At 38.3% G+C, this 23,326-nt stretch overlaps 2 protein-coding genes across 2 annotated transcripts; both read left to right on the plus strand.

The window, feature by feature from the left end:
• Nucleotides 1-525: 525 nt before the first annotated feature.
• Nucleotides 526-6,002, plus strand: LOC117829154 (ADP-ribosyl cyclase/cyclic ADP-ribose hydrolase 1-like). Its single transcript, XM_034706725.1, has 10 exons — nt 526-674; nt 1,034-1,149; nt 1,265-1,388; nt 2,382-2,508; nt 2,595-2,730; nt 3,717-3,799; nt 3,930-4,003; nt 4,091-4,183; nt 4,368-4,454; nt 5,810-6,002. Exons 2-10 carry the CDS (start codon nt 1,050-1,052, stop codon nt 5,907-5,909), a joined length of 924 nt encoding a protein of 307 aa, XP_034562616.1. The 5' UTR covers nt 526-674; nt 1,034-1,049; the 3' UTR covers nt 5,910-6,002.
• Nucleotides 6,003-9,298: 3,296 nt separating this feature from the next.
• On the plus strand, nt 9,299-20,524 carry LOC117829014 (ADP-ribosyl cyclase/cyclic ADP-ribose hydrolase 1-like). Its single transcript, XM_034706512.1, has 8 exons — nt 9,299-9,842; nt 12,404-12,530; nt 12,633-12,768; nt 15,055-15,137; nt 16,616-16,689; nt 19,677-19,763; nt 19,929-20,012; nt 20,098-20,524. Exons 1-8 carry the CDS (start codon nt 9,634-9,636, stop codon nt 20,153-20,155), a joined length of 858 nt encoding a protein of 285 aa, XP_034562403.1. The 5' UTR covers nt 9,299-9,633; the 3' UTR covers nt 20,156-20,524.
• The last annotated feature ends 2,802 nt before the right edge of the window (nt 20,525-23,326 follow it).

Consider the following 23,326-nt stretch of genomic DNA (forward strand, 5'->3'; position numbering starts at 1 on the left):
TGTTCAGAGGTAGGGTTAGTTAATAGGATAGCCCTATTTGACTACTGTTGTAATCCAGATTATGGCAAAACCATATTATTTCATAGTTTTGATGTCTTCAATATTAATCTACAATGTTGAAAATAATTAAAATAAATAAAAAACATTGAATGAGAAGGTGTGTCCAAGCCTTTGACTGGTAGTGTATATATAAATGGAGGACATAGAGTGGTTTATGAACCTACATCACACTCTGGACTAGTTGAAAATGATCATCTCCTGTCAGTAACACAACAGGCTCATTTTAAAGCATAAGCCTATGTATTGCCATGTGAATTGACTCAACGACAGGACTAGTTGTGTCCACAACAAACAGCAGCATATACTTCTCCCTCAGGCTCATCATGGCACCATGTCCCAGAGAACAGCACACACTATGTTTGGAGATTCCTAATGGCACCATAATGGGAATCATGTGGATCTACTCTTTTCAAAAGGACGCTGTGAGGAAAACCCCTCTCCTCTGTCCTTTACTAACATGTCTTTGGACTGGAGAGGAGACAAGCCTCTCTGGGTATGACAAACAGGACAGTATATGCTTAATAGCACACCAGAAGAGGACTCATTTTGTGCAGAAATCTGACCTGAGAACAGCTGTGGAGCCATTTGTTGCAGTATCTTCTGCACTGAAAATGGTGAGCCTGTCCTTTTAATTTGCAGTTACGAAATCTAGCATGTGTACCTTTTAAATCTCATGGTGTTAATAATGTGCTAACCACTGTAATTTTTTAAGTATGTATATCCTTTGTGTATCTTTGTGGTATGCTTAGAGGCATAACGTGTTCTAAAGGTCACGTCTAAACGCTCCTGCAGGGTGTTTGAAAAGCTGCCATGTTTGACAAATCCATGCAAAAAAAATGTTCGTGGGAGGAAGTTTTGCACAAGCTCTGAGAAAATTTGATTTCAGTCAACAAGTATCTTGTGAGTTCCCAGGAACGTACCTGCTTTTCTGCAGTCAGATCCAAACTTCTCACAGTGTTGTTTGTTGTGGCAGGTTGGCAGTTTAAGGCATGCACAAACACGCATCTTGTACAAATTCCAATGAATCAAGGGGTCACAGTTTCATGAGTGCCCTGAATACATCTGCATCCTTTGTGATGACGATAGCGTGTAAGTGATTCCTCCTGACTTTCCCACGTTTTTTTTTCTTTCTTTCTCTCTCTTTTTGATGTGCCACTCCCAGATATGAAAGATGATGTCTTCTTTCTTTGTGTCCACTTCAAAGGGTTTGTTGTGGCATTGTTCTGCCCTGGTCCTCTGAGAGCCCAGCTTGGCACTACCCCCAACATCAAACACATTGTAGTTGGACGGTGTTACAATTACATCACACTGGTCAACCCCAGCTTGAGGTAAAGTCAAGAGTCATGATCGTTGACGAATCTGTTAAAACCTCAAAGAGTTGAGTTCCTCCCAAGAGCTCTCAACCGAAGGATATTGGCTGATACAGGCAGATTTGAAGCCCACATGAAGGGCACTAACTGGTTCTGATGTGATGTTGAGCAACTTTATTTGCTTCTATGGAAAGCAGGATAATTATTTTGTGATGAAAGGGCATGTTCAGATATAACATTTTATCTCATCAGAAAGTTTCACTGGAATAACAGGACTTCCTTTATGATCCAGTTCATTGGTATTTGTTTGGTTTTCTTTGGAAGAAAACTCCCAGTACGTCTCATTTCAGGTGTACTCACAGATCAGTTTATCCCTTTTGTTGGATCACAAAGGCTGTGAGCCTTTCATGGAAAACATTGAATAATATGTATAACAACGAAGAGCAGAAGGCGGAATATACAGTTTTCTCTATTTGAGACAAACACAAAGTACTTGTGCTTTGATAAGAAGGGTGAGCCCTCAGTGGAAAAAACCCATCCCACCAGGCCCTCCGCTGATAAGTTTAGTAGCCTACCAAATGGCTCGTCATGTGCCCCACAGATCGAGGTAGATTGGTCAGCTTTGGTTATTAAGTGGGCACCTGCCTTCACAAGTTTGGCCCATGACACTTTGACAAGGCTTAGCAGTTAGCTCAGAACCGCCCTACTCCATGCCAGCTTCCACTGTCCATCATATCCACCAGCAGAACACCTAAATATACCAACGTAACCATTACGGTATTGGGGTAAACTCCAGGAAGTGACATCACTGATACAACATACCCTACCACATGGCCCCTAGTAGCCCCACAACCTAAAACAGGGCAAAAAGAGTATGAGCAAGATGTTAGAAGGAATACAGGAAAAGTTGAGCCATACATCCTTATAGTTCTGAATATATCGAAATATAAATACATGGAAATTTGAGTTTATTTGGGATATGTGTGATTTTGAATACACCTTGATCCGTAGGCATGATTGCGAGGACATCTGGAGACATTTTGAGAAGGCGGTTTTCCGTCAGTCTTTTTGTAATGTGACTGTGGAGGATTATCACAAGATGTTTTTCGCCATGCCACAAACCTGGCCTTGTGATAGGGTGAGTAAAGAAAACGGAAAATTGTTACAAAAATTGTTCTCTGATAACAATTGAATTAATTTGACCTGCTTACTATTTCCCTTTAGTCTCTGTTCTGGAGTAAAACCAGGACGCTGATGCACAGCTATGCAGCTGTTGCTCCTGAGTTTTGGACTCTGGAGGACACATTGGTCGGCTACATGTTCAATGACCTCATCTGGTGTGGACAAGAGGAGGACTCAGGTAGATCTGTTCAAGTCTTAACCTTTAAAGGGCAACTTAAACATAACGCCTGTACCAGCTTGGGCCAAAACTAGCAAGAGGAATCAGCAAAACTAGAAAATACTTGGATACATACAAATGTTTCTGAAACGTGCACTTGTATTTGTTCATATATAACAAGTATGGTGGTCCCTCTCAGCTTTAGGGTCTGTCAGCTCGTTGTTTTGGATTTATAACTCACATTCACAAGACCAGCAGACAGGTGTTTTCCATGAAAATGCTCAAAACACCCACTGTACACTCAGTGTTCAGCATTGAATGGCAGACAGATATATATGTAGGTAAAAACTAGCTTGATATAGTGAAGTATGCTACATCTGAAGTGCGACAAATTTCCCTGCAGGAGTCGGTGGAGACCAAAATAGAGCACAAAATAAGGTGAATACAGGAGATGTTTGCCACTTGGCTGCAAACACTGCTACAAATGAGCATTAATATTGCTCAGTAACTGCTGGGTGGGAAAATTGGCACATAGAAAATGATTTTGCCATGTCTGCCCCCAAAAAAAAAAGAGAAGATATAAGTGTCGCAATAACGGCTTTTATCTCTCAGGTGACCAAAAACAGTTGCTGCCTCTTGAAGTTTCTAAAACCTTAAACCACACATTACCCAAAAATCTACCAATGTCTTGAAACATCCTTTTATAACTTCAGCAAAAAAAGTTCTGTGTGGTGATGTGAAGCTTTCATGAATATATTTTAGTACTGGGGAAACTTTTACCTCTGGGATTTGAATGAAACATCATTGCTCAGGCAGCTGCAGCTGTGCTCCCATATGTTCAGCTTTAGGATTTTTCATTACAGATGTAGTGCTGAGTGATTAAAGTGCCAGCTGTATGTGAATGCATGTTAGCACAACAACTAAACTTGTTTTTCCCCAAATGCATCCATGTCTTATTAAAACATTCTCTGGGTCCTTTAACTGATAGTTGTAAATTTGACTTGCAGGTTTTGATTTCAGCTCTTGTCCGGAGTGGTCGGCATGTAGTGATCATCCGGTGTATTCCTTGTGGAGGCAAGCATCACAAAATGTGAGTTTGATGTCCTTGCACCGCTCTGCAGTGAACACAGCTGTGCTGTTTTTCATTTATGTGCAACATACTGTTCCAAAAGCAGCGGTGGAATAATGCTCCCGTGTGATTTCCTTCACTCAATTGTTAGTTTGCAGAAATGGCGTGTGGAAACATCACTGTGTTACTCAACGGATCAATTGCTAACGCCTTCAACAAGAAAAGGTAAAAATAACATATCTATAAATTAAACAAATTGTTGGTAAATTATGTTTTTGTCTACATCCAATTTTGTGTTATTTTTTCTCGCAGTATGTTTGGAAGTGTTGAACTGGACAGTCTGAGCCCTCAAAGGGTGGATCATGTCAACATAAAGGTGGTGGCCAATCTGGAGGGACCCTTTATGTGAGGATGAAAACAACTGACACTTTGTACCAAAGACACCAAAATGCTGCTCATGATTTATACATCATCTGTCTAGTATATGTAATGTTGCCCATTAGGTACAGCTCATAAAACTATAACATATGTGGGACTTCTAAGAGAGTGGAAACCATTAATATGCATGCATTACATGCTTTTTCTACAGAGAATCATGCACTGAAGGATCCATTGTAGACCTGATCCAGATCCTTCAGTCCAGAGGTTTCCGCTGGACTTGCACAGACAACGACCAGTAAGCGACAAGTGTCTTCCATGTGTATGTCCCTATGGCCAGTGTGACATTACATGTCTGTGCCTTTGAAAAAAGTAGATAGAAAAAATATTAAGATGATGTGACAGAGCTATGGTTTGAATTGTATTAGCTTAAGGCACGGAAAAAGACTGATAGACAGAGGAAAAAGAGCTAGCTTAGACTCAAGATAAGCATTGAAATATGACAACCTCTTTGTTTGACATCAGTTTCAGTGGATAGACCAAAGTGTGACTGGATACCTCAACCAATCAGAGCAGTAAAATGTGATTCTGAAAAAAAAGTCATAAATCACACAGGCTACAAGTACCTGTTAATAATTAAAGAGAATTAGGTTACAGGTGATATTTCTTCCTGTGCTGTCACTCTTTCTCTCCATCTCTCCCTCTGCTGATATGACTGTCTTTGGGCTGGTATGTAAATTAAGGATCTGATTTTAAAGCAAATAAGATCTATTTCTGATAAACCCAACCTGTATATCAGACACCCACAACAAGCGCTTGATTAGGCAGACAACAGCCTGGTAAAGCACTGCTCACGGTGGATATATGAAGCCAGCCTTAGTCATCATGGATGCAAAAAAAAATAGACCTCAATCTGCTTTCAAAAAGACAGAATGGTGATTGGTGGTTGGACCATAGACTGTAAAAAATATGGACGTAGTATCCGTGACGTCACCCATCTGTTTCTGAAGATTTGTTTTGAGACCAATCGGCTGCGGCAGCCATATTGCTTCTGTCGAGCCAGTGTGACGTAAAGAGGCGGGCTTTGAGCCTCCTAGCCAACAGCTGCAGTGTTCCCACAGGCAGCTGTGCCTCTCATTGGAAGACTGGTAATCTCAATATCTTCGAAATTGCGGAATTAGAAAAAAATTCACCCCCCTCACAGTGAGAGGACATCGAGAAATTAGCTATTCAGACTACACTCATCTTTTGTACCAGGCTGTAAACATGTTTATTAATGCTGCAAAGATCGTCTTTTCCCCATTCATGTGTATGTGACTTCCGGTACTTCCGGAGCCAGCCTCAAACGGATCCTCGATGAACTGCAGCTTTTAACACTTCCGCATTGACTCATATTTTTAGACCGGAGGTTGCTGCTTGGGTTGGACACATAGTTCACATGAAAGAGCTACAACTTTTGTATCTCAAAGAAGTTAAAGTCAAGCTAACCTCTACTTTAATCAACACTATAATAATAAAGGCACAGCACTTTGTCCCTTGTCCAGTCCAACAGACTAACATGACATAGATATTGACGCAGATGTTGTTCATAGCTTTGTGATGACCTTCCTGAATACAGTTCTCTGGAGTAACAGATGTAATATTTGTCCACAGGATCCTGATGATCCTCCAGTGCATCAAGAACCCTGAACAGTCGTCCTGCCAAACATGTGTGAACAGCCTCATACACAGAAAGAGCCCCACATTTAACTGAATCACGCACACATGTGTTGCATGTATTTTGATGATTATTTTGTTGTCTTATGCTCAGCAGAAGTGCATTTAAATAAATCATCAGCTCAAGATTTCCAAATCAAAGCATGCAAGTAATTTCTTTATACTTTGCTCTTTTCAGTGATTCCACTTCATCTGCAAATTATGTTAGAAAGCCTCTTTGAGCGCGCTGAAGAACAAAATGTATCAGTTTCTGAAGCCAACAGCTCCTTCTTTACTATCAAGATTCAAGATTCAGGAAAGCTTTATTGCCAAGTGAGCTCACACAGACAAGGAATTTGACGTGGTGAACACTGGTAATTAACAACAAGACAGTAAGGACAATAAATATGTAAACACAAATCCAAAAGTTCTAAATAAAAATAAAAATACTATCTGTACAAAGAAGGTAAAGCAGTACTTTTAAAGACATGAAATAAGTTAAATTAGCCTAAGCCAGAGTGCACATTTAGTAGATGAATACAATATTAAAATATGTTATGGGATAAATTGCAATATTTCACATGGATATGAGGTATTACACCGGAAATCAAAGTATTGCACATGTATGTGATCAGTCACAGGAGTCAGCGGTTCAACCGGATTATGTTAATTCAACTACAGATTTGTGACATTTTAGGATCTCAAAGTTGGATATCGTTACCTGATTTTAAATCCCCTTTTAAGACAAAATCAAGTTGTAAGGCCATCCTTCTTTGTGACTCAATCATAGACTGTATAGATAATGGACGTAGTATCCGTGACGTCACCCATCTGTTTCTGAAGCGCTATTTTGAAGCCAATCGCCGGCGGCGGCCATATTGGAAATTTGAACTCAACAAAACTGCGGTCAAGCGAGTGTGAGGTAAAGAGGCAGGCTTTGAGCCTCCTAGCCAACAGCTACAGTGTTCCTGCCTGTCAATCAAGTCATGGAAAACCTGTAATCTTAATATCTTCTAAATTGCCGCATTATGAAGAAATTCACCACCCGATCGAGAAACATGTCCACGTCTGCTGTAAATATCATCTTTTTTGAATGGGTTTGTATGTTGTTTCTGGTACTTCCACAGCCAGCCTCAAGCGGGCACTCGAGAAACTGCTGTTTTTAACACTTCCGCATTAGCTTCAATTCTCGCGGCCGCAGGTTGCCTCTTGGACTCAATGCATATTGCTCACAGCTGATCCTGGGCCTGGTACTTGTTTCACAGAGACTTAGCAGAGGGGGCCCAGTAGCCCAGTTTCACTGAGGGTTTAATCCGGCCCTGTTTGGCCTCTTTTGGACTGATGGGGAAAAGGTCACCAGGCAAACACTGCTGATCCTGAACAACCTGTGCTTCTAGTAATGTTGAAGAGTTCAAGCTTGCAATAGCCTTATATATTATGCAACAACTGAAACACCCCAAAGAGATATGAGACTTTAAGTTTTCTCCTTATTGACGACAGGTAAATCCTTGCTGTTTAACACAGAACCACAACATACTTATCACTGATCATGTCATGTCTTTATAACGCAAGATAAAAAGGGCACAAGACATCTAAGGAAAGATATACATGCACTGTTACGTCATTAAGTTGTTAGAGTCCAGTGAAACATACACCTGTGTCACAGAAAGGTCACTCTCTCACATGGATTCACCTCTTTCTACACAAAGGTCTGCAGCGTTTCTCAACTTATCTGTAACTGATGACTTCTCCATGAACTTTGATTTATGGCCCCCAAACAATCTCTGAGCAGCCGATGACTGTTGTATGAACTTCTTCTTGCTACTGTTAACGTCTCTTGCAGAAGATTATACATGCCTGACACAAGAGGTGAGTGAGTTGTGCCAACCCTCAAACCACAAAGTGTTTGAAGACAAAAAGAAGTTCCAGTCATGTTTATACTTGCACCACAAGTGTATTTGTCCGCTTTGCAAATGACTTCCTCCGTGCAGTATACAACCAGGTAGTGGGGGTTCCACATAAAGCAGAGACTCAAGAAGATTCTAGAGCATCATGTGTGAGTTGTAGAAACCTGTCTCAAGCTGCCTGCTCCCAAAAGAAAAAATGAATAAAAGATAGACACAAGGATGATAAAATGCTGGTTTTGTCCTTAGATTTAAGTTGTATATTTGCAAACAAATCATATATAAAATTACCTAATGTAATTTTAAAAATGTATATTAATTCAAATACCTACATTTTCATTCAGAGCTTCATTTTGGGATCTTTGTTCTCATTTAGATTACTTTTTGGGTGGATCTCTTGCTTTTATAGATAGTAGAAGACAGTAGATAGTAGTAGTAGAGAGTAGATAGTAGAGTCAGAAACTAGGAAGAGAGTGGGGAATGACCCAGGGCAAAGAGCTGAGGGTAGAATTTGAACCCGGTATGCCAGCTTTGAGAAGTATAGATTATTTACATAGGGTGCAATTTAACCACTGGGCGCATTTTGGATTATTTTCGATATGAGCAAAGTAATAGAGAGGTCAGTTGAATGAGTCCATTCAATTGTTATCTTTCTTTCCTGGAATATTTCCATTTTCTGCTACCTTCTTTTACACAAAGAAATATTTCTATATTTTTTAAAATATTTTTTACTGGAATTTTTCCCTTTTTTTCATACATTAATTCACACATCACAACATGGATCAACCAAAAAAAAGACATTAACGAAGACATTAACAAACAGCAAAAACAACTTAACAGGGCAATCCAAGCCTAACACACGTAGAAAAGAAAATATACAGACTACAACAACAGAAGTAATTTAGGCAGGACAAAACAAGACAGCAGAAGAAGAAGGAAATGGAAATAAAAATAAATAAATTAATAGATATTGGACATTTTAAGAGACAATACCCAAAAGCCAACTTCATCCTAACCTACATTTATTTGTAAAATAAAAACAACATATATATATATCATTATATTTTTTTTACAATTTCTCCAAATGTAACTGCACAATATTGACCTTCAGAGTGTCAACCTCTTTCAACAAGATTATTTGAAGCCAGTGACTTGTTGAATAACAACAAGGGGGCATTATTTGTTGTAATCTAACCTCATGAAGTAAAATAAAACTCTAAAAACCTACAGTTTACTTTCAACCAGATTCAGCCACACTTGATGCTATGAAAATATGACAATGACAAGCGTTTTTATGCAGAGACAGCTGTTTAAATCACACTAATAGCTTATTGTTTATGCGTTTTTAACTTATTAATCGTGCATCCACATTAATTGATCAAGGCTCAAAGTCTGTTCCTCAGCCACTGTGCACTCAGCACCCCAGGAACTGCCCGCTGCTGACAGACTGCTGCAGTCCAAACTTTTACAGAGACTGCCCTTTTTTCCAGAAAGGAATTCTGAATGTTTGTTAATATAATCAGACAATTTTAGTTATCTTAGTAGCTTAGTAGAAAACTTTATTTCAGGCCCATGAAGGCCCCCCCCCTCCCCACTTGGGCCCTAGGTAGTCAGTCCTACTTCCCCCCCACTACGACGCCCCTGACTGTCTATCTCATTCCCATTATCAAGAACTCTTCAGGTCTCAGTCTCAGCAGCTCAAACTTCTCCCGGTTGGAGCCTAAATAGCCTCGAGCTAGTGCACGTGTGCGCGCTCAGGGAATTGCACACCTCTCTATAAATACACGCCGGAGCGCGAGCGACTCCTGTGTGTCAACAAACTCGAGTTTGACAGCCACAGCTCCTCCGACAGACTCAGACTTTAAAGAGACTTTTTCAATGGAGCCTGCTGAGTATCGTCCTCCGCAGAAGAGACAGAAGAGACAGTGCGTCATTCTGAGTGTGGTTGTCCTGCTGCTCATCTTCGTTATTATCCTCACTGCTGTCCTCCTGACACAATTCCGAGGTTCTGAGTCAGGAGGTGCGCTGGGGCAGAGGACAGAAACACTGAAGGAGACGTTCATGGACAGATGTGGGAAGTTCAAAGGGTAAGCTTGGTGTTTGTAGTAAAGTTTATAAACAGATTTGCAACCTGTAGAATTAAAATCATATGTAGAATGTAATGTTATACCAAATAAATATATTCTATAATGTTCAGTTTTATTAACAGCTTAACCCTCCAGTTATGTCTATTTTAGGAAATATATGCCTTTCAAACCAGCTAAGTGCAGCATAAAAATTTGGGCAGCAGTTGACAGAATTTATCAACATCACTTAATAAAAAAAATAAAATCAAAATGTAAAATCAATGTCATAAAAAACTATTATATTTGTAATTAGGGATTTCCAATGTACATTTAAAAAAGTTTTAATATTCATTTAAATGAAAAACGAGTGAGTTATCTTCATTGAACTATGATCTGTGAGAATTAAAGAACACCAATGGACCAAATCTGGATTTAAAGGGTTAGTAATGGAGTTAAAAATTAGATTTAAAAATTTTTTGTCAAATTTGACCCAGGAACATTATTGCTGTTCCAGAGAAACGAACATAACAGGAGGGTTAAGGGCGGTTTTGGGTTATCTATATAATCTTATTTTGCACAACACTAAATTAAGTATTCAAAAAAAAAAAAAAAAGGTTTATTTTAGTTTTTTTATTATTATTATTTTACATATATGTAACAGTGCAAATATATAAAAGTGCTCGATATTAAAGAGAAAATAAAATAAAAAGTAGTTTTTGAAATAAATAATTAAATAAAGTTATCAGGTATAGACATTAAGATAAGATAAGATAAGATAAGATAAGATAAGATATTCCTTTATTTGTCCCACAACGGGGAAATTCATGGAGTTACAGCAGCAAACAAAAAGGTGTACAATACAAGAATTTCAACAAGAATATATATAGAAAAGAAATGTCCATCAGAGATGACAGCTTGGCCATAATTCTCCTGTCAGCCACCACCTCCACAGGGTCCAGGACTGAGCTGGCCTTCTTCACCAGTTACACAAAAAAGGTTAAAGGGGGAAAAAAAGGCTGGACTATAAATGACAATCAGAAAAGATGAACAAATAAAACAAAATAAAAGAAGAATAGACTGTTAAGGTAGGGAGAAAAACGAGTAACTCAACTCAGCTTTATTTATATAGCACCTTCCATACATAAAAACATGCAGCCTAAAGTGCTTCACAGAATAACAGAGAGACAGAAAACAACAGCAATGGTAAGATTAGAAAAGGCGTGATTATAAATAAAATACCTAAAAATAAAATACAATCAATACAGTAAAATTGATCAAATAAGTAATAGTGGAAAGAAAAGTTAAAAATAAGGTGAATACAAGAAATAAATTGCTAAATAAATTGCTAAATAAGATAAATAAATGTTAAAGCAATGATTGAAATAATAATAATAATTGAAAATAATAATAATAACACTCAATTAGACTGACAAGAATGAAAAAAAGAGAAAAAAACAATAGACAGAGAAGAGGCATTATGAATGTGTATATGCAGTTATATGAGTGTTGGTGTTTATGTGCATGTTGTAGTTTAGTTTGATAAGCACTACTTATAGTATTCAGAAACTTTAAGTAATAAAAGTGAGGCTATATAGTCAGAACAATGTATGTGCAGATGAGCTTTTGCATCAAATGTAATGTACAAGTGCAGTCAAATGGTCCTTATCTGTTTATCTGTTAAGTGTTTTGGGATTATTATTACTGCTGAATTAAGTTATGTGTTGTGATTAACAGACATATTCTAAAGGTTAGGTTAATTGTAACTAGTTTTTGGTACAGTTTGGTAGTTTTAGTCAACAAGGATGCATTATGTGGTTTTCACTAGGCAGAATAAGTGTGTGAAAGTAGAAATATATATATTTTTTTACTGTCAGATGAAGTAAGTGAAGTAAAAAGTCTATATTTTCCTCAAAGGTTTTGTGTAACAGAAGTATTATGTCATGTTAGAGGGAAATACTTACATAAATTATGTCTATTTATAACAAAACTTGAGTTAACATACTAAGTTAGATGTCACCTCTTACTTTTTTATGATGGAGCTGACAGGTGTTTCTGTAACATGATCTTTCCCATTTAGGGATCTATATATCATTTAGGGTGGCCTCTGTATCCCATAACTCTTTAGAACCCAAGGCACCTTAAACCGACGGTCATAATTGTCATAAAAATAACATTCATTGATGTTTTGTAGGGAATAGTAAGGAGCATCCAATGCAATAAATGAAAATGCAGAATTTTTGGTGAAGTGTGAGCGCAAGTATTCACAAACTTGAGCAGTCTTTTTGGGAGTACAGAGCCACTGATTCATATGTTGTGAAATAATATTAGTTGTATACATGCTATTCAGACAGTATCTGGTAAATGAAATGCGATTGTTGGAGTTCAGCCCAAGGCTCTGCAGCCAATGATTGATTGACTGGTCTCCTTCCTGCATTTTCTGCAGCTGTGCACATCATAAATGCCTATTACTGAAGGGACTTACGCTCTTTTGCCTGTATTATTTATAGTAATTTAGCCAGTGTTGGCAGAATAAGGCTGCTCTACATGCTCGGGACTTAACAACACTGTCATTTATTCTTCAGGTATGACTGTGAGAAGGTATGGGCTGCATTCCAAAAAGCCTACGTAGGGAAGGACCCCTGTAAAGTCCCAATGGAGGCCTACAACCCTTTGATTGCTGCGGCCCCCTTCAAACCTACATGCAACAGAGTAAACAGAGCTCATATTAAGACATGTTTGAGTGCATGTTACCCTCTCATTATGTCTTTTAAGATACACAATATTTACTGTATTGGCTTTTCTTTTGTTCAGATGATGTTCTGGAGCAAAACGAAGGATGTGGTCCATGACTTCACAGCCAAAAAAGATTGTTTCGTGACCCTGGAGGACACTCTGGTGGGATCTGTGCTGAATGATCTGACCTGGTGTGGAAAAGAAGGGAGCAGTGGTAAGATAGCATCACAACAGGGTGGGAATTTAGACTCAGTTTAGTTTGTTTTTCCAGAAAATATTTAAAATATGAAGAGTTTTCGATGATCCAAGGCAACAGCTTCAAATGTGTTGTATGTCGTTGCTGCATGACTCCTAATGCCAAGTACCAGAGGTGCTATTTTTGTTACCTACAGTTATTTTGACATAACATCATATTACAGCATGGCAAGCTGGGTCAAGTTTTTCAAGCCCATTATCTCTGTGTTTTGTTGGCTTGCAGCAGTTCCTGGATGATGCGCTCTAATAATTTAAAAAGAAAACATCTAAAGGTCACATATTATATAAAGGTATAATTCAATACTGTCAAGCTGGTGTTTTGAACATTCTTTACACTGGCAGGTATTGTGTGGTGTAAGGCAGCACCTTAGCCAAATACAAATCAAAAGGATTGGCCTGGGGAAACCAGCCCACATGAAAATGGTCATACAATTCTACCAAACCTTTGTATCCCTGCCAAGTAGCTTTCATTCTTCCGCCTATCAAGACTTAAAAGTATTAAGGTCTTAAAGGATAAATCACTGCATGTCCTACTGCCATTTATGTAGCTAACACCAGACAAAGCATTGCCACACAAAATCAGCCTAAATTTGATAAGTCTGGAACTTATCAGTTAATTTTTAAGCTTTAGCAGTAAACGCAAAGCAAATAGCCTCTGGATGCTACAACCTAACTGGGTAAAATGTGTGACGCATTAGCATGATGCTAAGCTAGGTAGCTAGTACTAACTAACAGTGAATATGGCTTCTAGATCAGCATAATTCCCAGACATTTGGCATGACAGGATTGAGTAGCCATTCTGTCTATTGCTGTGTTATGGGAACCACCTTCCACTTCAATTCATTCTGAGGTCAGAGTTCAGATTGTTTGATATCTCGGTTTGTTAAAAAAATACCTGAACAAATCTCAACTCAGCACCCTAAATAGATCAGCATTTGTGACTGGCCTGACATGGATGCTTTTTTGGAAGGAAATCGGTCTGAACAGGAGGGACACGAGGTTTATCTAACAGGACACAGAAAACTTTTGCGTTTTTTTCATTTCCAAACTAGCTACCAGGTAGCTGGTTAGCTTGGTTAAACCAAAAAACAAAGACAGGTGACAAAGTGTTTCTATATATTTCGTTCAGCTCCGTTGAGTATTGTATCATTAAAAAAATGCTTGAAAATGTATTTGGTTCAAAGGCTAGCTACCACCATAGACTGGACGTAGATTCTGTGACGTCACCCATCTGTTTCTGAAGCGCTGTTTTGAGGCTAATAGTTGGCGGCAGCCATGTTGCTACTGTCGAGCAACTGTGATGTTAAGAGGGGGGCTTAGACTCTCCTAGCCAACAGCTACAGTGTTCCCACCTGTCAATCAAGTCAGCTGTGCCTCTCATTGGAAGACTCGTAATCTCAATATCTTCAAAATTGCCGGGTTAGAAAAAAAATTCACCCCCCTCACAGTGTGTGCCGATCAAGAAGTGAGCTATCCAGACTACACTTGTCTTTTGTACCAGGCTGTATACATGTTTTTTTCTGCTGTAAAGATCGTCTTTTTTTAATTGGTGTGTATGTGGTTTCCGGTACTTCCGGAGCCAGCCTCAAGCGAATCCTCGATGAACTGCAGCTTTTAGCACTTCCACATTGGACTCGTATTTTTAGACCGGAGGTTGCCGCTTGGCTACCACCAGCAGCTGGTTTGCTTAGTTCAGCTCAATAATTGGCATGAATATGTGTTATATTGTATGGTATCTAATTGTATTTTATAGTCTCAAAAGTTTACCGTATATGATACCTGCCTAGCTTGGTCTGGTACATCAACAAATAAGATGGGTGTGGTAGTGAAGGCAGATGCGCCTTTGTTCTAAGCTAATCTAACCATGCAGTGGCTGTAGCAGTACGGTATATTCAATTATCAGACATAAGAGTGGTATCTATCTTCTCATCTAATTCTCAGCAAAAAGGCTTGTTCGTTCATATGTTAAACTAAAAAATTAAATGTATACATTGGTTAGAATTGTAACTAGCTTGTAGCATTTAATGGTACTTTTTTGTTTTTAAATGGTGTAAAAAGTTAGTTTTTTCACCATGGTTATTTTATAAGATAGTATTGCTTATTTTGTGTCTCACAATGGGTTTGTGACGTGCTAAGGTTTCTTGTTTCTTGAATTTAGAAGGTAGAAGGTAACCAGGGAGAATTCTAATTAACTCCACTGAAAAAGCATGAAGACTTAGGTTTTTTTTGTGTGTCTTTGTTCCAGAAACTTTCACGTCTAACTGCCCAGGATGGACAACATGTGACAACAACCCTGTTCGCTCATTTTGGAACAGCGTCTCAACTGCTGTGAGTAATCAATCAGAACGCACTACTTGTGTGAGAAATACTACAGTCCTCCGGTCCATCAGTGGTGAAAATAACACATTGGGAGCATGAAGTGAAGCAAATCTCTCCTGAGCATAAAATGATAATAATGGAGAGGAGAGGAGAAATCTTGTTCGGCCTGGTTCCTTCATCAATGAGGCTTTGTGCTGGTCTCCATGGAGCCACATTGTGTAGCTCTCTCCTGAGCGAGCAGGGGCAACCCACACATTCAGAGGAGTCCTGCTCGGTTTGGCTGAGATTTCTTTTGTCTGAGAAATTCTAACAAATAACACTTGCTTCCAAATATTCACCAAGACAGACACAAACAAAAAAGCTGAGGTGCAATCCAACCAAAGCAGGATAAAAGCAATCATGAAGTAACACGGAGGCACAGTACAGCATACATGCACATAAACACACACAGATTTACATGTGTTGCTCCTGCACTAACTACTTCTATTCATAAAAAAGCTATGCAGCCACTACACCTTTTTTACTTTTGCATGGCTGCAACTGCGATTTACTGGTGTCCCAGGATGTGGTAATACTGCATTGCTGAAGCGCAAGAGGCATATGTAAAAAAAAAAGAAAGAAAAACAGTGCAAACTTCACAAACACACAGTCAGATGCACACACACACTGCTGTTCTGTGCTGACATGTGCCCGAAGTTGGTACACTTATAATTTACAATGAAATGTATAAATGGAAATGTAACATGAAAGCTGTAGCTCACAGTGATAAACCCAAAGAAAATCATCATCATCTTTTAAATGGCGTAAGTGTTTCGGCTCATCAAGCTCTTACTGAAACTGGACAGTTGTGTCTACTCTTACTTCACTCAGCGGGGTGTTTGAATTGAAAAAGCTTTAACATAAATACTGTACACACACTCAGCAACAAAATCAGACATTTAAGGGCCAAAGAGTCAGAGATGTCCTCACAGGGACTGAAAAAAGAGAGTAAAAAGTCTGTTAATTTCTGACTAGATTTCTCTTGTTTACCAGAAATACAACTTCAAATAAATGAAGTTAATTGTGACAAGTTTGAATTTTCAACTTAGAAGTTGCTGATTTATAGACGTTGTTCAGACGGTTTTGAAATAAACGTCCTTAAGTGAAATATTTCTCTTTTCTAAACAGACACTAAAGTTGTTAAGCCCCTGTGTTGTCATTTCAACAGACCAGTAAAGAGCATGTAGAGCAGAACGGCCGTGAGCTGTTGTTGTGATGTGAGGAATGTGTTGCTGTTCACCTACTTATTGTCTGCTTTGTGTAGCATTTCCCCGCGAGGGAAAGTCCATCAAACCACCTGGTTGTTTTCTAAAGTGAACCAGGTTTAAAAAACTTGTTTTAGAAGGAAAGACTCAGTTTTAATGTATAATCACAGATAGTTTTGTGTGTCTCTTTTCAGCTGAAATGATTCTGAAATCTAAATCTTAACCTCCTCCTTATGTTTGTAGTTTGCAGAAGTTGCTTGCGGTGATACCACAGCGATGCTAAATGGATCCATCCCCACACCATTCAGTCCGACCAGGTAAGAAACCTTGCATTACTTAGAATTGAAGAATGAATATGATAACCTGCAGCACTAGAAATAAATATATATAAGCCTTATTTAGTTAAAAAAAATGATGTATCTCTTTGGGCCTTGCTGTTTCATTATTTGCTTCTTTTGTTTTGTTTTTATTGACTTTATCAAATGAAAAGCAAACAATATAAATGATGCATACAGTACGTAATGAAGCATGAGCTGTGAATAGACAATGAAGCCAATTTTTGGGTGAAAGAACCTTTTCTTGAAAAATGGCGGAACATTAGCCTTTTCGCTAACAGCGACAGGGTGCCCGCCTGTCAGTCAAGTCAGTGAAGTCAGTCATGTTCTTAAATAGGCAAAACTCATAATCTTAACATCTTCTGAACTGTCAGGTTATAATAGAGAGAGAGAGGATAGAGAAATTAGCTATTCGCACCAAAGCTTGTGGTTTCCAGTGTTTCTGCAGCCAGCCTCAAGTGGACGCTCAATGAACTGCAGTTTGTAACACTTCCCCATGGGCTTCATACTTTTTGCCGCTTGGTCAAAACGTGCTTGCTCTTTATTTGCCTTTGCTGTAAATCAAATACAAAGTTGCACTCATGCTAACGCTGCCATGAAACAAACTTCAAAGTCTCATGTGAACATGAAGCTCAAGTGAGGACATAAAAATGTAGTGATTGATTTTATAAGTCTGTTAAAACGGTTTATCTCCAATGTTGTGATTGTGAAAAAGGGGAAATAGGCTGAGGGAGTCTTAAAAGTTGAAAATAGAAATAGTCAGTGTACCTTAAACAGAATTACATGCTGTATATTGTGTTGGAGTTACTTATATAACCTTATATAACTTGCCAATGTCACATTACTTTGAAAATGGGCCAACAGAGTTTCTTTTAGTCTTATCAGTCACTAAGCGTCTGTGTCTGATAATTCAGTCTAACACCTTGTAAAAAAGGGCACAAGCACAGGTTACACAGGGGCCTGCTTATCCTCTCAAGGAGGTTTCAGGAAAAACTCAGATAAATCATTGGTTATCAGAACGGTCATGAGTTATTCTGCAGTCATTCATTTTATTGATTTATTGTTTATGGGCAGCCATGTAGCAATTTCAGTGCACTGACACATCTGGGAGACCGATCGGAACATTTGTACTGGATGAAATTTAGTCTAAACAACTGATAAAAGGAAGAAATACAAAGTACTTTTCTTTTCAAGGTTTGTTTTAGTAAATATGAGGATCTTTTATTGGCTTTATGCTAAATGTACAATGCAAACATAAACTATCACATCTTCAGATGCTCATTTAGCCGACATTTACAACAATTTGCTTTGAGATATTCTTGTACAAATGTTATTATTATTATTTTCATTTAACCGATTGGTGATAAATGCCGAAACTGAATGAGTGAGCAATGATTTTGTGTCAAACTAGCATTAAAGCTAGGGTTGGTAGTCTCGGAAAACTAGCATGAATTTAAATGTAGCATTTCCTTAGGACTCCGTCTAACCCCTCCCATCCTCTCTCAGAGCTCCTTCAAAACGACGCCCCCCCCCCCCCGCTCACATGCACGAGCGCCGCTGACTTGTGACCATATGATCGTGACTGTTTTAAAACCGGTCCTCACCAAAACATTATCATAGTGAAAGTTAAAAACACAAACAAACATGGCTGCTGTTAGTACTCACAACTGTCATGCTAGCATTATCCAGTTGTACCGGTGACACGATATCAGGAGAAAAGTTATAACACATATAAAACTGTAACAGCTCTACTGTTTGTTAAACGTGTTCAGTGTAGATGTTCTTAATTCCTACAGTGTTGACAGTCAGTGAAGGCATCAGGAGAGGTGTAGAGTGTGCGAGTGGGAGAGAGGAGAGACAAGAGAAGTTTTTCATTCATTCAAACATTGATTGTTGCTTTGTTGGTTGGTGTGATCACGGCCGACAGTGATCGGTTATTAAAACTCAACGTGTTCACGAATCGGCTCGTCATCCCTACAGAGTCCGGACGGACGCTACAGTACATATATATTTTCTGTGGGACTTACTAAATGTCATTCATTCTTCTGCTTGTCAGAGCCCCCATGGTGAGAGCTTTTTAGACTCTGATCCGGACTACAGTCCTGAGCAAAGCACCTCATCGGGTCAGAGGGGTACAGGCCCGAGGTCGAGCGAGAGGGGCAGTCAGTAGAGTCAGGGGAAGCAGAGGCATGGGACGGAGAGTGCACGCCGGGGAAATGTACGCGCAGGAGGCGGGCAGAACAGCAGGACAGGATTTGAATGGTTTAAAATTTTGGCACCCAAAAAACAGTGATTTGTTGGTGTTTTCCCAGGTTTACTCTGGCTGTAGATAGCAGCTTTTTTTGGTTCTTTTTTAGGAACACATTATGTATTGATTGCCATCAGGACATAAAGATCATTTTAACCAGTATAACAAAAAGTGTATCTAAATCTGACAACCAACCCCAGCTTTAAGTCTTTATCATGTTTTTTTGTGATTTCGTGAGAGCCGTGTGTTGAGCAAAGCAAACAAAGAGGAGGTTGGATTGAAATCATGCAAATTGGGTATTCATTTTAATTAATTTCATTTCATATCATATGGGGTTGTGTCGTATCGCATAGTATTGTATTATTTGGTATTATGTCGTGTCGTGTCATATCGCATAGTATCGAATCCTATCATATTGTTTTGTATCGCACCAAGTACTTAGTGTGTATAGGGGGCTTTATGCGGTTGGCTGTTTTTATCTACAATCATTGAACCTGCTCTAAAAACAAATGTCAATCATGTATTACAAATATTTGTTTATTCTAGTTCTTAAATATCAAGTTGTGCCATATTAAAACATGTTCTTTCCTTCCATCCTGCAAATGTTTGTATTCATGCCTTTTCAGCCTGTTTGCCTTGAGCTGAGCCTTGAACTTAGACGTCAAATAAAATGTTAATTTATTTGTTTTCTTTCTTTCTTTCTTTCTTTCTTTTTCTGCAGTATTTTTGGAAGCATCGAGGTTAAGAAGTTCACCTCCAAAAGGATGACAAGTCTGAATGTTGTTCTGGTCACACAGGACAAGAGTGTGTAAGTTCTCCCTAAGATTTTGCAGCATTATTTTCTACCTATTTTGTCCATTTTAAATTGGACAAGAGCATGAATTATCTGTGTGTTCTCTCACAGTTGCTAATTTATGGTGTTCAAAGTTCAAAAATGTTTCTAAAGTCATGTTCTCTTTTCTGTCTTCTTTAGGTCAAATTGTAAAAGTGCATCTTTAAAGAACTTAGAGAAAGAGCTGGATGGAGGCATTAAATACAACTGCAAAGAAGTGTCAGAGTAAGTACAGTCCGTTTATGTTCGAGGTAATGAACGTGTATTTCTTCGTCCACACACAGTTTATTGATTGTATTTCTTTCTGCAGGGCTCAGATCAAGGCGTGCAGCTCAAACCCACAGGTCTCCTGTGGAGCGTGTTGGTGAAACTGATTATTCTGTCTGACAAAACAAGGACACAACAACTACCAGCTCTAAAGAATATTTGTACTGAGTTTATTTTCTGTCATGTTGTAAATTAAATGATGTTCTTTTTGTACCTGTTGGCCAGTGTGACTTGATGTGAAATCATCTTTTTACATGATTGGCATCGATAATGTTTTTTCTAAGATAACAATGTTTCCTTGTACTTTGAAGTGGAATGTTTTTTGGCATGATTGGGAACACTTATAAAGTGTAAAAGAAAAGTTTGAGTTAATCTGTACTGTATGGTTACAAACCAGCACTGCTCTCTAATCATGTTCAACTGACACTCACTCCAACCTGTGATTTTTTTTAAATAAATATAAAATCTGATATTGTAGAAATGTCTTTGCTTCATTTGTCAGTGGTTTCTGTGTGAAATCATTTTGGTGTCATGAATAGCAAAGGGAAATGTAACAAGGAACTTCATGAATCAACTGAAACTAATGGCATAAAACTCAAAACTACACAAGCAGCAACCTCTGTTTAACATCTGAAAATCTGCTCGTTGCAGTTTGTTGTGTAACATAACGTAATGAAGATGTTAAGGTTGAACAAGCTCCTGATCATAGACTACATACTCCTACCTTCACAAGAAAGTCATTTTGAAAAATGTTAAAATAATAATAAAACTTTATTTATATAGCACTTTTCAATATAGGTAACAATGTGCTTCACAATGGTCTATAAAAGCAGGTAGAAATGCAAAGCAAATATGAAGCAATAAAATAAAGAAACTTAAAAGCACTCAAACTTGTACGACAGGCCAATAAAATCAAAGTTAAAATGTAATAAAGTCCCAGAATAAAATATTTTTACATCAGACATATTATACATTGTTCTATTTTCATATTTTATTTTTAATGATGTTAAAAAATGATCAACAAGACTGTTGTCTTTCTAGAAGATATTTGTATCCTATTGTGTTTTTTATTCCAAAAAGGTTTAAGTATATAAAGTAAGCTGAATCAAATTCAAGTGTCACAATATGCAGCTATACAGACTAAGCACAAGATACATACTGTTTATTGTGTGTTACAAAGTTGTGTAACATGACCTTACATAACTTTGTGCTGAACATTACCTGGAAAACGGATGAAAGTGCATCCACCAGAACCTTTTTCCTTTTCTTATCAGTCAATACGCTCAAAATATCACAATGCAGAACAACACCATGTAGAGCCCAAGAAGTTCACTTCAAATCAAATTCATTGTCAGAATAGTCATAGATTGTTTTTCTAGCATTCTTTAATCAAAGAAGACAGTGTGGATGTTAGCAGGGCAGAAACTTCCGTGTTTCCAATCATACAATATGAGATGTTCAGCTAAAAACAAGGAAGATAAAACAGAGTTCACAGTATAATGGTTTATATTTCAGGGTTCCATTAGTAATGGAATTTGCAGTCATTACTATCTCATTTAGCTCTAATATCTCATCTTAAAATGCTCAGTTGGTAAACTTTGCATTTCCACTATATTGTGACCGAATGGAAAGGGTTATCAATGTTTTGATTGAACTACTTGTTTGTATCACATCTAAATCCATAAAGTTTCTGTGTGCACATGTCTTTGGATTTAGCTTTCATCCACAGGTTGCAATCCCAGTCACTGGGTGGTGTGTCATATACTGCCCCCTAGAGGCCAAAGTATTGAAATGCTCTCTCACAACCTTTGTGCACACCTCTGTACCATGCCTGCAAACTCTCATCCACAGTTGCACTACCATCTATTATTTGTGCAAAACCAAGATTGAACTGAAACAGGAATATATATATTTACATGTTGTTACAGTGGCTGCCTTGCCTCCTCTCCTGTGTAGGTCATTACTTCAGCTGTGGAGTGATCTGAGTGTGTGTGTGTCTGAGCATGGTCATGGTGGTCATCTAGGCTAATTGTGCATCCACCTGTGCTGCTGGCTGGATGAGCCTGATTGGGTTGCTGCTGGAGGAGGAAGCCAATCACCGATTCTTAACCCAAGTTAGTCATCCATTCTGTTTTATTTCTTTATTGATGTGTAAGGAACCCATGGGTCCTCCACTTTCATTTTGCCTCACTTTTATTATCATCACAGACAGTTTTACTTATTTTTGTAAAAAATAACTTTAATTGACCTGCTTCATCTTATTCGTATGTTGCTTCCCTTTTCCCTAACGAGCTGGGTTGTAACACAAATATAAAAATACACAGGTGGGATTATATCCTGAAGGCCAACTAACAATGAATTTTTATATTTTACAGCTTTTACACACAGTAACAAAGCTTATTCACAAATGATTAGTGCAGATCTTTTTAATTTTAATTTAATTTTTTTATTTTTGGGGGGGCTTTTCGCCTTGAATGGACAGGACAGCTGAGGAAAGACAGGAAATGTGGGGAGTAGAGGATGGGGGAAGACATGCAGTGAATGGTCAACTGGCAAGGAGTCCTCTATACATGGGGCGCTTAGACTGCTAGGCCACCAGTGCCCCTAGTGCAGATATTTTAATAAGCGAAAATAGGAGAGTGATGATGAAGTGAAGCTTTCCTGATTTTTTCTGAATTTTATTTTATTCGTTTAATTTTTTCCTATTTTAACCATCTTAAAAAATATATTTCAAAGGTGACATATCATGCAAAATCGACTTTTTAATGGTTCTCTACCTGAAATATGTTTCCCTGGCATGTCTACAAACCCCCCGAGAATGAAAAAAATCCATTCTGCCCCTGTTCTGATTTCTCCACCTTTCTGTAAATGTGTGCTGAAACGAGCCGTTTCAGTTTTCAGTGTTTTTCATACGTCACAACAACATCCAGTCTGTAACGGGAGTCAGAGCTCAGAGCTTGTTCAGCACATAGACTGTATAAAATAATACTCAACTCCTCCTCCGTTTTCATTACCTGCACACGTGTGCTAACAAGGAGCTTAGGAGGGAGGCATGCTAGTTGTAGGCTGTCTTAATAAACACAAAGGTCGGTTTTACTCCCCACATCTGCAGATTTGAAGATCTCGTGGATGATTTTTATTTTTCATGCTTAATGGATCCATTGAAAATCCTTTTGATCCCAACCGGTGAGCACTACAGTTCCCCCAGTTCATAAAAATGTATTAGTGAAAATAATGATCCCTTTATCAACTGTCAGTACACCCAAATAGAT

Source organism: Notolabrus celidotus, chromosome 17 (genome assembly GCF_009762535.1).
Source record: "Notolabrus celidotus isolate fNotCel1 chromosome 17, fNotCel1.pri, whole genome shotgun sequence".
In the NCBI taxonomy this organism is placed as follows: Eukaryota; Metazoa; Chordata; class Actinopteri; order Labriformes; family Labridae; genus Notolabrus; species Notolabrus celidotus.

Bases quoted from the DNA above. Each gene is read 5' to 3' on its own strand.
- LOC117829014 (XM_034706512.1), top strand. From the start codon at position 9,634: ATGGAGCCTGCTGAGTATCGTCCTCCGCAGAAGAGACAGAAGAGACAG. The intron at 19,764-19,928 runs GTAAGTTCTCCC...TGTCTTCTTTAG, and splicing joins GTCACACAGGACAAGAGTGT to GTCAAATTGTAAAAGTGCAT. The intron at 20,013-20,097 runs GTAAGTACAGTC...TTCTTTCTGCAG, and splicing joins AACTGCAAAGAAGTGTCAGA to GGCTCAGATCAAGGCGTGCA.
- LOC117829154 (XM_034706725.1), top strand. From the start codon at position 1,050: ATGCACAAACACGCATCTTGTACAAATTCCAATGAATCAAGGGGTCAC. The intron at 4,004-4,090 runs GTAAAAATAACA...TTTTTCTCGCAG, and splicing joins AACGCCTTCAACAAGAAAAG to TATGTTTGGAAGTGTTGAAC. The intron at 4,455-5,809 runs GTAAGCGACAAG...ATTTGTCCACAG, and splicing joins ACTTGCACAGACAACGACCA to GATCCTGATGATCCTCCAGT.